This window comes from Chelonoidis abingdonii, chromosome 2, assembly GCF_003597395.2.
Source record: "Chelonoidis abingdonii isolate Lonesome George chromosome 2, CheloAbing_2.0, whole genome shotgun sequence".
In the NCBI taxonomy this organism is placed as follows: domain Eukaryota; kingdom Metazoa; phylum Chordata; order Testudines; family Testudinidae; genus Chelonoidis; species Chelonoidis abingdonii.
The window spans coordinates 174,505,005-174,519,629 of NC_133770.1; the positions used below are offsets into that span (position 1 = coordinate 174,505,005).

General features: G+C 46.7%; 1 protein-coding gene across 1 annotated transcript in view; it reads left to right on the forward strand.

The window, feature by feature from the left end:
- PHLPP1 (PH domain and leucine rich repeat protein phosphatase 1) overlaps positions 1-14,395 on the forward strand; it is a 245,757-nt gene extending 231,362 nt beyond the window's left edge. Inside the window, exons 16-17 of the mRNA XM_075062811.1 lie at positions 8,186-8,414; positions 12,389-14,395. Coding sequence (XP_074918912.1) covers positions 8,186-8,414; positions 12,389-13,492 — 1,333 coding nt within the window. The 3' untranslated portion in view covers positions 13,493-14,395. The remainder of the gene's footprint in view (positions 1-8,185; positions 8,415-12,388) is intronic.
- The last annotated feature ends 230 nt before the right edge of the window (positions 14,396-14,625 follow it).

Below are 14,625 nucleotides of genomic sequence, written 5' to 3' on the forward strand. Positions count from 1 at the left end.
CCATAGTGGCGCCACTCCAGGGGGCGACCTGCCGGCCCACCGAGTGTTGCTAGGGTAAAAGTTTCTCCGACGAACGTGCACGCGGCGCGCGCACACCTAACTGGAATGGATATGAGCAACACATCTCGAAGAACAACAGTTTACAAAGGTGAGTAACCGTCTTTTCTAGTTGCATGTATACATTTATTGCGGATTAGTACAATATTTGTTTCTCAAACATTCCTGAGGTGGTAAAACGCTAACCTACATCAGATCTTGGAAAACTGAATTTGAGTATTATCACTTCAGGGTTCTATGTCCAAGTTCCGATCTTCGTTAAAACAAGAGCTGAGAGAGCTTGGAACGTTCTGTAATGTAATTGTTCAGTTATTGCAAAGAAAGTTTAATAGGTTTAGAAGCCCATGCAGAGGGAGAGATGGAAAAATTATTAAACAAAACCAGAAATTAAGTTGCAAAATGTCATAAAAAGTAGTTTAGTTTTAATATGAGCAAGACAATACTTTGTATGTTTGTTTGCAACAGGTTTTGTCAGTGAACTTTAGCAAAGGCCTTCTAACATGACAAGTTTAAAAATATTTTTCAAATGTGCCTGATAAGTTATTACTTCTGATGTGCTATTAGGGTTATGAATTAGTGATCTTGAGTCCAAGTACAACTGGAAAGTGTTTTGGGTTTTTTAATGGTGATAACTGCTTCTATCATTTTAATGGTGATAGATACTTTACAGTGGAGCTTTAGGAGTCTGAAAGTGCAGAAAAACAACGGTTAAATACTTAAAACTGAGTGGCAATAAGCAGTAAAACATTGATTCCAGCTCTTAAAAAAATTCATTGCAGTTTTGGAAACTAAAGCTTCATTTTCATAAATTATTGTATTTTTAGATTCTTCGAGTGCTTGCTCATATCGATTCCAATTAGGTGTGCGCGCGCCGTGTGCATGTTCGTTGGAAGATTTTTATCCTAGCAACACTCGGTGGGTCGACCCCTGGAGTGGCGCCTTTATGGCGCCGGATATATACCCCTACTGACTCAATGGCCCTTCAGTTCCTTCTTACCGCCCGTGACGGTCGTTAGAACTGTGGAGTGTGGCTTTGCTGATCTCCACGTCCCTAGCTACTCGTAGTTCTTTGCCGTTTATTGTGTGTATAGTTCAAGCTCTTGTAGTTAGTTAGTATTATTTGTTGTATTTATAGTTGTTTAAGGGGGAATCGGGAATTACCCCCTTTCCTCCACCCCAGTACGGGCCCATGTCCAAGGCACCGGGATTCAAACTGTTTTTGGTTTGTCAAAAGCTGATGCCAGTAGGGGATCCCCATGACTCCTGCCTCAAGTGCCTAGGGGAATCCCACCTTACCAATAAGGGCCGCATCTGCAAGTCGTTTAAACCAAGGATGAAGAAGGAGCAGAACTTTCGATTGAAACAGCTCCTCATGGAGTTAGCACTTAGTCCTGCAGCGTCGGTACCAAGAGCCCAACAGACTGCTTCTGTAAGGAGTGCCCCTTCGGCCCCGGACCACTCCGGTACCGAGAAGGAGCCCCGGCACCGGCCCCTACTAGCACCGACATCTGCTTGGCACCGCTCCCTGTCCTCGAGACCCAGGAAGCAGCATAGCTCCAGCTGCTTCAGCTCCACAGAAGGAGCGCTCTTCGAAGACGATTCGTCTGTCACCGTCCTCTGCCGCGGCACCGTTGACTGTGGTACCGCTGATTGCAGCTCCAACGAGTGTGGCACCATCGATTCCGGTTCCACAAGGGCCGTTGAGTCCGATGCCTGCCCGGCTCATGCTGTGGTTGAGCTTGCCCTCCCTTTTACACCGGAGACCTTCTCCACAGCAAGGGAGCTCATCGCCATGACAGAGTCGACACGGCCTCAACCCCCAGCACCGCCGGTGCGGGTCATACAATCAATTGGAAAACCGGCCCTGGTAAGGCCACCTTCTGTTGGTCCAACAGAGAGACGTCGTTCAAGATCACGGTCTCACAGATGCTCTCGATCATGCCGTTCCCGCTCCCGGCGCCGCTCGCAGTCCCAGCACTGCATTCCATCACGTTCGCCAGCCAGATACTCCTGGTACCGATCCGACGCTCGGCACCGTGTATCCTGCAGTCACTCGAGACAAAGGGACTCAAGATCCCAGTCCACCTCCCGGCACCGCTACGGTAGAAGGTCCCTGTCTCGCTCGTGGTACCGTTATAGCTCCCGGTACTGCTCCCCGGGATCAAGCATCCAGAACAATGGCGCCCTCCCAGCGTCTATCGGCATCGCCGTGGCCATCGAGACACACATCACTGTCATAGCAGGCTGGTAGCGCATCCTATCCTCAGGAGCGTGACTCTGACATCCCCAGCCATATATTCCCAGAGAGCCAGAGCCACAAGCAAGGGCCTCATCACTGGTCCTTCTGGACACCGTGGGCATACCACCAGGCCCAAGGTACTTCATCAGTGGCTCCACGATTGGTCCATCAGAACACTGGATACCAGAGGCAACAGTAAACCGCCCCAACCCCCCCCCCCCCCCACGAGCACAGATGAGGCTCCAATATCATCTGCAGACACCCAGGTTCCACCTGACACACGTGACGCTCCTCAAGTGCAGGAGCCCCCACAGGATCCCCTGGTCCCTAGCCTCTCCCCGCCACTGCCTCGTCAGGCAAGGAGGAGGAGAACATCCTCCTCAGGCCCTCCACCAATTGATCTCCGGGCCCATCAAGACCTTTTGAGATGAGTGGCTCAGAATATGAACTTACAGGTGGAGGAGATCCCTGAAATAGAGGACTGTGTCGTAGACATCCTATCGGCTGATGCACCTACTAGAGTGGCTCTTCCATTTATCTGCACCATACAGGCTAATGCGGATACCATTTGGCAATCCCCAGTCTCGATTCCACCTACAGCAAGGTGAGTAGAGAGAAAATATATGATCCTCTCAAAAGAGTATGAATATCTCTACATTCACCCAGCTCCTGCAATCGGTGAACGAGAGGGAATGTCATGGCCAGCAAGCCCTGGCTCCTAAATTAAAGGAGGTTAGACGCATGGACCTCCTACGCCGCAAAATGCAGTCGACTGGAGGCCTCCAACTTAGAGTGGTAAACCAACAAGCCCTCCTAAGTAGATATAACTTTAACACGTGGGTGTCCATAGGGAAGTTTACGGAGCTTCTTCCCCAGGAATCCCATCAAGAATTTACGGCCCTACTTGAGGAGAGTAAAACGGTAGCAAGAACCTTCCTCCAAGCCTCTTTGGATGCAGCGGACTCTGCAGCCAGGACTCTGGCATCAGGAGTGACAATAAGACGTATCTCCTGGCATCGGGCCTTCCCCCTGAATTACAACAGACTATTCAGGATTTGCCCTTCGAAGGCCAGGGCCTGTTCTAAGATAAAACTGACCCCAGATTGCAAAGTCTGAAGGACAGTCGCGTTATAATGCGCTCGCTGGGTATGCACACGCCTTCCAGCCCGAGCCACACCGCCCTAACGCCCCGCCTAGGCCGCGTCAGGACTTTAGCAGAAGGCGTGGTAGAGGGAATCGTCGGAGACAGTCTGACCCTCAAGGAGGTCAAAATCAGGCGCCCCCTAAACCACCTGCAGGGCCCAAGCAGAACTTTTGATGGGACGCCTGAGGGCGACCCACCAGTTGTTCTACCGGATCCTTCTCCTCCCTTTTTCAACCGCCTCTCACAATTCCTCACTGTCTGGTCCCAGCTAACTTCAGATCGTTGGGTCCTGCGCACGGTGGAAGTGGGATACTACCTCCAGTTTTTCAACCCCGCCTTCCCACCCTCCCTCCCCGTCCCTCTTCAGGGACCCCTCTTACAAGAGGTCAGTTGCTCCTAGCCATGAGAGCCATAGAGGAGGTGCCAAAAGACATGAGGGCAAGGGTTTTATTCCAGCTACTTCCTAAACCCCAAGGCAAAGGGAGGTCTACGACCAATCCTAGACCTGTGAGAACTCAACAAATTCATGATAAAGCTGAAGTTCCGCATGGTAACCCTGGGGACCATTATCCCGTCCCTGGATCCGGGAGACTGGTATGCCGCCCTCGATATGAAGGACGCGTATTTCCACATCGCAATTTACCCACCACACAGATGGTACCTCTGTTTTGTGGTCAACCATCAACACTTTCAGTTCACTGTACTTCCGTTTGGCCTTTCTACAGCTCTGCGTGTGTTCACAAAATGCATGGCTGTAGTCGCCACCTCCCTCCGGCGTTGTCGGGTACACTTCTACCCATATCTTGACGATTGGCTCATTCGAGGGACTTCCCAGTTACAAGTGTCTCAGCACCTGCGCATTGTCAAAGACCTCTTCAGGAGCCTAGGCCTGATGATCAACACAGAGAAGTCTACTCTGACACCCACGCAGAGAATAGACTTCATAGGAGTGGTTCTGGACTCCAATCTGGCCAGAGCCTGCTTCCCGCAGTCGCATTTTCAAGCAATGGCTTCAATTATTGGAGGTCTTCAAACCTTCCCGACAACGTCGGTGCACACCTGCCTCAGTCTAGTAGGTCACATGGCCTCCTTCACCTTCGTGACCAAACATACGAGGCTATGCCTCCGTCCCTTTCAAACCTGGTTTGCTTCAATATACCAACCACGCAGACACAGCCTGGACTTGGTTGCTCACTATTCCCCAGAAGGTTCTGGGCTCTCTAACCTGGTGGCTAAACCCCGCTCTAGTCTGTGCAGGGATGCCATTCCACCCACCGCAACCCTCGATGGCCCTAACCACGGATGCGTCATCTCTGGGTTGGGGTGGCCACCTCGACGGCCTTCGCACTCAAGGCCTCTGGTCGCCTCAAGAGCTGGCCCCGCACATCAATGTGTGGGAGCTGAGAGTGGTCCGTCTAGCATGCCAGGTGTTTCGAGACCATCTCCAAAGCCATTGGGTATCAGTGTTCATGGACAACACAACGGCTATGTTTTACATAAACATGCAGGGCGGAGCACGATCCTCCTTCCTTTGTCAAGAAGCCGTCCATCTCTGGGACTTTTGCATAGCCCACTCGATCGATTTGGTACCGTCTTTTCTCCCAGGAGTCCAGAACACTCTGGCGGATCACCTCAGCAGATCCTTCCTGTCTCACGAGTGGTTGATTTCGTCCGGACGTCATCCATTCTGTTTTCTGGAAGTGGGGGTTTCCCCACATAGACCTCTTTGTCTCTCGAGAGAACAGGAAATTCCAGGTGTTTTGCTCCTTCCAGGGACCCTCCCCGGGCGCTCTCTCAGATGCATTCCTGATCCCGTGGAAGAGGCACCTACTCCATGCCTTCCCACCGTTTCCGCTCGTCCACAGTGTCTTACTCAAGCTCCGCAGGGACAGCACCCACCTGATCCTGATTGCTCCAGCGTGGCCGAGGCAGCACTGGTACACCATGTTGTTCGACCTCTCAGTGGCAGACTCGATTCCCCTGCCACTCTGGCCGGATCTATTAACACAGGACTTCGGCAGGCTTCACCATCTGGACCTGCAGTCTCTTCACCTCACAGTATGGTTGCTGCATGGTTGAGCTAGTCTGAGTTGTGTTACTCTGCCTCGGTCCAACAGGTGCTCTTGGGCAGTAGGAAGCCTTCCACTAGGATAACATATCAGGCCAAGTGGAAGCGTTTCTCCCGCTGGTGCGCTCAGCGTAACTCAGTCCCCAGACAGGTGTCCGTTCCTACTCTCCTGGACTACCTCTGGTCCCTGAAAGAACAAGGCCTAGCGGTCTCTTTCATAAAGGTGCATCTGGCAGCCATCTTCACCTTCCACCCAGGGGAAAATGGCCGATCAATCTTCTCTCACCCCATAGTTTCAAGGTTCTTCAAGGGATTGGAACATTTGTAACCTCAAGTCAGATGCCCGACACCTACCTGGGATCTCAACCTGGTGCTAGCCAAGCTTATGGGTGCTCCTTTCGAACCACTGGCCACCTGCTTGCTGCTGTACCTTTCCTGGAACACAGCCTTCCTCATCGCTGTTACTTTGGCAAGATGAGTATCTGAGCTTCGGGCCTTGACAGCGGACCTCCCGTATACGGTATTCTGTAAGGACAAGGTACAGCTGCGACCACACTCCTCCTTCCTCCCTAAGGTGGTGTCTGCCTTTCATGTCAATCAAGACATCTTCCTCCCAGTCTTTTTCCCAAAGCCACGCCCATCGCGTCAGGAACAACAGCTGCACATCCTAGACATTCGCAGGGCTCTCGCCTTTTATATCGAGAGAGAACAAAACCCTTCCGAAGGTCACCTCTGCTCTTCGTAGTTGTGGCAGACCGGATGAAAGGCCTACCAGTCTCATCCCAACGAATTTCATCTTGGGTAACATCCTGCATCCATACATGCTGTGATTTGGCTCACATTCCGGCGAGCCACCTCACCGCCCATTCTACTCGGGCTCAAGCTTCATCTGCCGCCTTCCTGGTCCATGTTCCCATCCAGGAAATATGTCAGGCAGCTACCTGGTCATCGATTCACACCTTTGCCTCACATTACGCATTGGTTCAACAGTCCAGAGATGATGCAGCATTTGGCTTAGCAGTTTTGCATTCTGCAACATTTCCCTCTGACCCCACTGTCTAGGTAAGGCTTGGGAATCACCCAATTGGAATCGATATGAGCAAGCACTCGAAGAAGAAGAAAAGATGGTTACTCACCTTTGTAACTGTTGTTCTTCGAGATGTGTTGCTCATATCCATTCCAAACCCGCCCTCCTTCCCCTCTGTCGGAGTAACCAGGAAGAAGGATCTGAAGGGCCGTTGGGTCGGCAAGGGTATATATTCGGTGCCATAACAGCACCACTCCAGGGGGCGACCCAGCCAACCCACCGAGTGTTGCTAGGGTAAAAATCTTCCAATGAACGTGCACGCGGCGCGCACGCACACATAATTGGAATGGATATGAACAACACATCTCAAAGAACAACAGTTACAAAGGTGAGTAACCGTCTTTTCTACCTCTAGTTTTTCAATAGCTTCTTAATACCTTAAATTTCTTAAAGGTTTGCTGGGGGGATGAATGAGGTAAAATACTCTGTCTTGGTAATATGATGACGAGAGCAGTGGCACTGGGATTGTGAGCATTTTTTAAATTGAGAATGGATTCAATTGAGGATGTATATCTCCTTTCTTATAACACATTGCCCATGAGTTGTACATAACTTCATCACTACTTTGGTATAAAGCTTCACAGTCTGAACTGGAGCTCTTGTTCTTGCCCAGTGAACGTTGAGAGTCTGTGTGCTGTGATTGGGATTGCTTAACTGTGGTCCCCTGCTCCCCTCTCTACTGACCTCATAATGCAACTTTTCCAGTTAATCAGCATGTCATAAACAGATAGCTAAGGGTTAATGTTTCTTTTGCCTGTAAAGGGTTAACAAAGGGAACCAAACACCTGACCAGAGGACCAATCAGGAAACTGGATTTTTCAAAGCTCAGGGAGGGAAGTTTTTGGGTGTGTGTTCTTTGTTCTGTCTAGTGCTCTTCTCGGCTCTGAGAGAGATCTCTCTATCTCCAGGCTTTTCTAATCTTCTGTTTCCAAGTTGTGAGTACAAAGGTAGAGAAACAATAGGCTTTATTATTTGTTTTTGTATTTACATGTGTGTAGTTGCTGGAATGTTTTAAATTGTATTTCTTTTTGAATAAGGCTGTTTATTCATGTTTTCTTTTAAGCCAATAACCCTGTATATTGTCACCTTGATACAGAGACCATTTTTATGTCTTTTTTCTTTCTTTTTATATAAAGCTTTCTTTTTAAGACCTGTTGGATTTTTTCCTAGTGGGGGCTCAAGGGGATTGAGCCTGCAGCTCACCAGGGAATTGGTGGGAGGGAAAAGAAGGAGGGGGGAAGGTGAAATTGTCCTCTCTGTTTTGTTGTAATTCAAGGAGTTTAAGTACAGTAATCTTCCAGGGTAACCCAGGGAGGGAAGCCTGGGAGGAGGTAAAGAGGGGGAAGGGAAGTGGGTTATTTCCCTTTGTTGTGAGACTCAGGGCATCTGAGTCTTGGGGTCCCCCAGGGAAGGTTTTGGAGACCAGAGTGAGGCAGGCACTGAAATTCCTGTCTGGTGGCAGCGATATCAGATCTAAGCTGGTAATTAAGCTTGGAGGTTTCATGCTAGCATCTTATGTTCTGAACTCTAAGGTTCAGATCTGAGTAGGAAAGCTATGACACAGCAAGTATTGCTTTGTTTACATTCCAGAAAACTTGGAACTGCTGGACAAAAACTTGGAGGCTCTGCTGTCCTTTGCCATATAAAACACGATCCCACGGACCCAGGTGGATGCTTCACATTAACCTCAGCAAATGTGGGGAAGTGCCAAGCTGTTCTCTGTAGGAATGGAAAACCTTTGCCTTTGTCCAGGTCTTATGTGATGAGTTGTGAAGAAGAGCTAAAGAGGATTAAACAGCACAAGGCCATTATCACAGAGGTAAGAGAACTGTAGTGCTGGTGGAGGGAATGTTACAATCTGCAACTTCCTCTAGAGACAATTCTGAGCAACACACCAAATGCATTTCCTTATATAAATAATAACCTGTATCTTAAAGACAGGTGCGACTGTGCTGGAATTTCATCTTCCCCTTCCAGTATGTTTTGTCACCTGGTCCAGTTGCTGCTGTTCTGCAGAGATACTCAGCCACCAGGGTCTGAGCATGATGGCCTTAAACAGGGGAAGATGAGGAAAACAACCTTCTACCTGGAAGAGGAATTGCTGTAGTAGGAATGAAGACCCCATCCACTTTGTGGGTGGGAAAGCGCTGAGAGAGAACTTGGAGTGTGATGTCTTTTCTTCCATGAGAGACTTTCTCTGCTCCTTCCTGCTGTCTGACCAACCAGGATGCTGACAGACAGCTGGCTCATTTTTCTGTCTCACGACAGAATGTATTGTGCCAGCTATGGGCTTGTGCTCTGGCAGGCAGGAGGGAGACTGCAGCTTCTGCACAGGGAAACCAGTCTGTGCTCCCCCACAGACTGGAGGTTGAGTGAGCAGCTGAAAGAGTAAAGAACCAGTCTCCTCCCTTGGAAGATACAGACCCAGAGGGCAGATAGCTGACACAGAACATACATGTGGGGAACTGATCGAAAGCAGAGAGAGAGAGAGAGAGAGAGAGAAGCCTGTCCTTTTCTTTTTAGTCTGCCACATCCCTACTTAAGAATGTGATGTTCAGCCTACTGCTGTACATGCGTAGATCTGTTAAACCTGCCAAGCAAAGGTGATGGGGGGTTAGAATCTAAAATGTGACATGCTTGAAGTGAGCCGCTCCATCACGTACTGTAGATAACCAGGGAGCTATCAAAGTCCCTTTGTGAAGGAGAAGTGAATTTCTGCTTTAAATCTTAAAATGATTCACCAATTTCACATACTTGGATGGCTTATCAATTCTGTCAGGTTTATATAGAATATGGAACCCTACAGGTCAAAGAGGTTTTTATGTTCTGAGGCACTTTAAAGGCTTACCTTTTCCTGATCTTCATTAACTTTCCTTTGGTTATTTGTTCTGTAGTGGCCATTGCTGGCATCAGTTGGACCAAATGATTATAATTCATTGCCTTCGTGGTTCTCTAAATTAACAGGGTTGCATTTATCCCCAACAAGACTGGCAGGAAACCAAACACAACAACACTTGAGATGCTTGCTCTCCTTACCGTCCCAGCTCAGATTCTAACCAAGCCAGAATCGTGGGATTTGAATGTACATGGGATTTATTTCTTAAATACACATTTTTAATGGTGTTTTCTCACTCCGATATTACTCCTTCTCCCCTTGGGAAATGTTGTATCTAAGAGGAAGTGTAGTAAGTAATTGGAGCATGTAAAACATTTCACTACAGCTCAGCTGATTGAAAAACACAGACTTGTACTCTGTCATATTTGACTTGAATGCATAATTTAAAGAACATTTTTAAATTGTACCTTTCAAAGGGCTGACCTGAGATAAATAATGTATAGCTGCAGGAGAGAAGCCATAACTGTGATCCTATAGCCATTGTTCAATATGGACTTGTGGGGGCAGGGAGGGTCATACACAAGATAAAATACCTTAAGTGGAGGGACATATCTGACTGGCTAATAAGACAGTAGCTGCATGAGCCATTAGGCAGAGCAGTGACCCCCACACCTTTATGCACAGTGTGTACCATTTGCAGGGGTTTGGGGGATGGTGGGTGGTAAAAGGGCTGGTTTTCACTGGGCCCCCAGGTTGAGAGGACCCCCAAAGAAGGAGGTTCTGCAACCCCATTTGTGCAACTTAGGGTTGGTCCCATAGCCGCTCTCACCATGTAGGGACCATGGGGTCAAACCTGAGTGGTGTTGCTACCCCACAAGCCGGGTCGGAATGCATGGAGCAGGGAGCCAGGCCCAGCCTTGTAGGGGCAGCAGCCAGGCTTCTACTGCGGATTGTGATTGTGCATACCAGGGAAATGTTTCTACAGGGGGCCTTAAGCCAAAGCATTACCTTTTTTTTATTCGCCCAATCACATGCTCCATTATGTTGTCAAGTAGCTTCTTGGGTGCTACAGACAGACCTGTGTATATGTGACACCATAACTGTAACTTGTATTAAGTCCACTGAGACAGGATGGTGTCGTGAGCTAAGCAAGAGACTGGGAGCCATGAAGTTAGGAGTCCTAATCCAGTGCTTGCACTGACTCAGAGTAGCAGTTTGCAAGACACTTCATAGAGTCTAAGGCCAGAAGGGATCATTGTGATCTAATCTCTTCTCCTATATAATTCAGGCCATAGAACTTCCCCAAAATAATTCCTAGAGCATATTTAGAAAAACATCCAATCTTGATTAAAACTTGTCAGTGATGGAGAATCCACTACGACTGTTGTTCCAGTGGTTAATTCCTTTCACTGTCAAAATTTTGCACCTTATTTCCGGTCTGAAATTCTCTAGCTCAACTTCCAGCCATTGGATTGTGTTTTGCCTTTCTCTGCTAGGTTGAAGGGTCCATTGTTAAATATTTGTTCCCCTTGTTGATACTTACAAATGATAATGAAGTCACCCCTCAACTTTCTCTTTGTTAAGCTAAACAGATAGACTCAAAGACCTCGATTACTGTAAGGCATGTTTTCTAATCCTTCAATCATTCTCATGGCTCTTCTTTGAACCCTCTCCAGTTTATCAGTATCCTTGAATTGTGGGCACCCAAACTGGACACTGTATTCCAGCAATGGTCGCACAAGTGTCAAATATTAGAGGAAAAATTACCCCTCTGCTCCCACTCGAGATTCCCCTGGTTCTTGATCCTGGGATTGCATTAGCTCTTTTGGCCACAGCTTCACATAGGGAGCTTATGGTCAACTGATTATCTACCACGACCCCCCACATATTTTTCAGAGTCACTGCTTTCCAAGATAGAATCTCCCATCATAGAAGTATGGCCTACACTCCTTGTTCCTAGATGTATACATTTACATTTAGCTGTATTAAAATGTATATTTGTTTGCTTATGTCCAGTTCATCAGCTGATCCGGGTCTCTCTGAATCAGTGACTTGTCTTCATTATTTACCACTTTCTCTCTCTTCCTCCTCTTCCCCTGCCCCCCATTTTTGTGTCATCTGCAAACTGTCCATTTTCGTTCAGGTAATTGATAAAAATGTTAAATAGCATAGTGCCAAAAACCAATCCCTACACGATCCCACTGGAAACACATCCACGTGATGATTCCCTATTTTCAGTTATATTTTTAGGCCAATCATCTAGCCAGTTTTTAATCCATTTATTGTGGTGCAATGCCATGTCACAGACTTTACAGAGTCTCGGATATTATGAGAATACTATTACCATATCACCCAAACTTATCATTTCATCAAAAAAAGATAGCAGGTTAATTTGATAGGATCTATTTTCCATTATCCCATCTTGATTTGCATTATTTACATTACCCTCCTTTAATTCTTTATTAATAAAGTCCCATATCAGCCACTCCATTATCTTGCCCAGGATTCACATCAGGCTGACAGGTCTATAATTATCAGGGTCCTCCTGTTTACCCTTTTAAAAATTGGCACATTATTAGCTTTCTTCCAGTCATCTGGAACTTTCCCAGTGCTCCAAGGTTTATGGAAAATCAACATTAACAGTCCCTGAGCTTTTCAGCCAGCTCTCAAAATTCTTGGATGCAAGTTATCTGGACTTGCTAATTTTAAAATGTCTAGCTTCATTAGCTTCTGTTCAACATCCTCCAGAGATTCTAGTAAAATGATGAGACTACATCTGTTTTTCCCAAAAAACTTCATCACTCTGGCTCCTTATCTATAAAATGGATGGGATGTGTAGCTGCCGCACAGGATGTTGTGAAGATAGACATTTCTAAAATGCTTGTAAGATGTAAATGCTAGGCATTTTTGTCTTTGTATAGTCTCAACTTCGTGTCCTCTTTTTTTTTAAATTTCAGGATGGTAAAGTAAATGGCGTGACAGATTCCACAAGAATCTTGGGATACACCTTCCTTCACCCAAACGTAGTGCCCCGCCCTCATGTCCAGTCCATTACCTTGACTCCGCAGGATGAGTTCTTCATTCTGGGTAGCAAGGGATTGTGGGACAGCCTCTCCATCGAGGAGGTGGTGGAAGCGGTCAGAAATGTCCCTGAACCACTGGCAGCTGCAAAGAAGCTTTGCACTTTGGCCCAGAGCTACGGCTACAACGACAGCATCAGTGCGGTGGTGGTTCAGCTCAATGTGACGGAAGACAGCTTTTGCTGCTGTGAACTTAATGGAGTCCCGCCTCCCAGCCCAGGCATCTTTCCCCAGTCAGTCAACGTAGTCATTAAAGACAGACCTACAGATGCTTTGGGAATGCCATCTTCCAGCAGCGGCATGGCCTCTGAGATTAGTAGCGAGATCTCCACCTCTGAAATGAGCAGTGAGGTGGGGTCCACAGCCTCTGATGAGCCCCCTCAGGTAGCCATGAATGAGAACAGCCCAGCATACCCCAATGAACAGCGCTGCATGCTTCACCCAGTCTGCCTGTCCAATTCTTTCCAAAGGCAGTTGTCCAGCGCCACCTTCTCGAGCGCCTTCTCTGACAATGGCCTTGACAGTGATGACGAGGAACCAATTGAGGGTGTCTTTACGAATGGCAGCCAGGTGGAAGTGGAGGTGGACATCCACTGCAGCCGAGCAAAGGAGAAGCAGTTGCTCCAAGTGCCTGTGGAAGCCAGTGATGAAGGGATTGTCATTAGCGCGAATGAGGATGAAACAGGCCTTTCCAGGAAAGCAGATTACTCCAGCACTGGTACAATTGGGCGCCGACGGGGCAATGGTTCTGTGGCTCCTCAGGAAAGGAGCCATAACTTGATTGAAGTAGCAACTGATGCACCTCTCAGAAAAACTGGGGGCTACTTTGCAGCCCCAGCTCAGCCAGATCCAGATGACCAATTCATCATTCCACCAGAGCTCGAAGAAGAGGTCAAGGAGATTATGAAACAACAGCAGCAGCAGCAGCAGCGGCAGTATCAGATGGATCAGCTGCCAGACTATTACGATACACCACTATGACCCTGTGTGCATACTGTTCAGAAATAAACTAACGGACAAGAAGACATGAGTGCAGGACCCAAATAGGGCTCACATTACTGCAGGGATTTTACTACATTTTGTTTTCCTTACCCTGCCACTACAGATAACTGCAGCTTCTCTTTCTGTTTGTTAGTTTTAATATCAACTGACATTGTTCTAGAGATGATTTACCAATAAGATTTAAACTAGTTAACTTTCCCCTTAACATATCAAGTGTAAAAAATAAAAGGTTTAATATATTGCAGAGAGACATGATGTAATTTTTTTTTAAATGGCTCTTTTTTTTTTTGTTTGTTTGGAAAGCAGGGCAGTATGCCAGTGCTCAATGATTACGTAATGTTGTAATACTGTATTTCTTTGAGAAAGAAAAAGGCTTTTTTGGTCTTGAAAATGACAGAGATTTGTAGAATATGGAGACTAACTCCTAGGAGTTGCTTTACTCTTTCAGATGACTTAAGTCACTGAGATTCACTAATTTTCTCTGAGAGAACAGTTGATTGGGAAATTACTGTAAATAGATCTGTGTTGTATAGTGATGCTTAAAATGTTTTGTAGTTTTGGCATAAGGACACAACCTGAATTGACTTCTGTTTTCTTGACTCTTTGGGCCATAGTTTTCATACTGAGTGGCTGTACAAATTACCTACAAACTTAGGTGGTTCTTAAACCATAGAAAACAGCCTCTTTTTCTGGTCTCTGTTTTTCTTCCTTTTACTTTTACAGGCACATCTTATTTGTGTTCCTTATTGCTGCCACAACCAGCATGATTGTATAGAGCTCCTTTACTGTAGATCATTTACATACCAAGAGTTATATTAAAGCAGAATGCACAAATGAACATGTCATAACTTTTGTTATAATAAATACAAAATTTACAAATAATGAGTCTGCTTTTATGTCTGAGCAGCTGGATGTATGTATTTCCTGCACAAAAGTTCTTGGAATTCTTTGGGTTCATCTGGATAGTGCACACTATTTTTTTAAATAGCTCTGTTTAAATTGTTCTGTGAAACTGGAGAATTTTACAAAGCTAAACTTTGCAAATATAGAAATCTGCTATAAAAATAAATTATCAGGTACTTCTGCAATGAAATCACATTTCTTTTATAAAG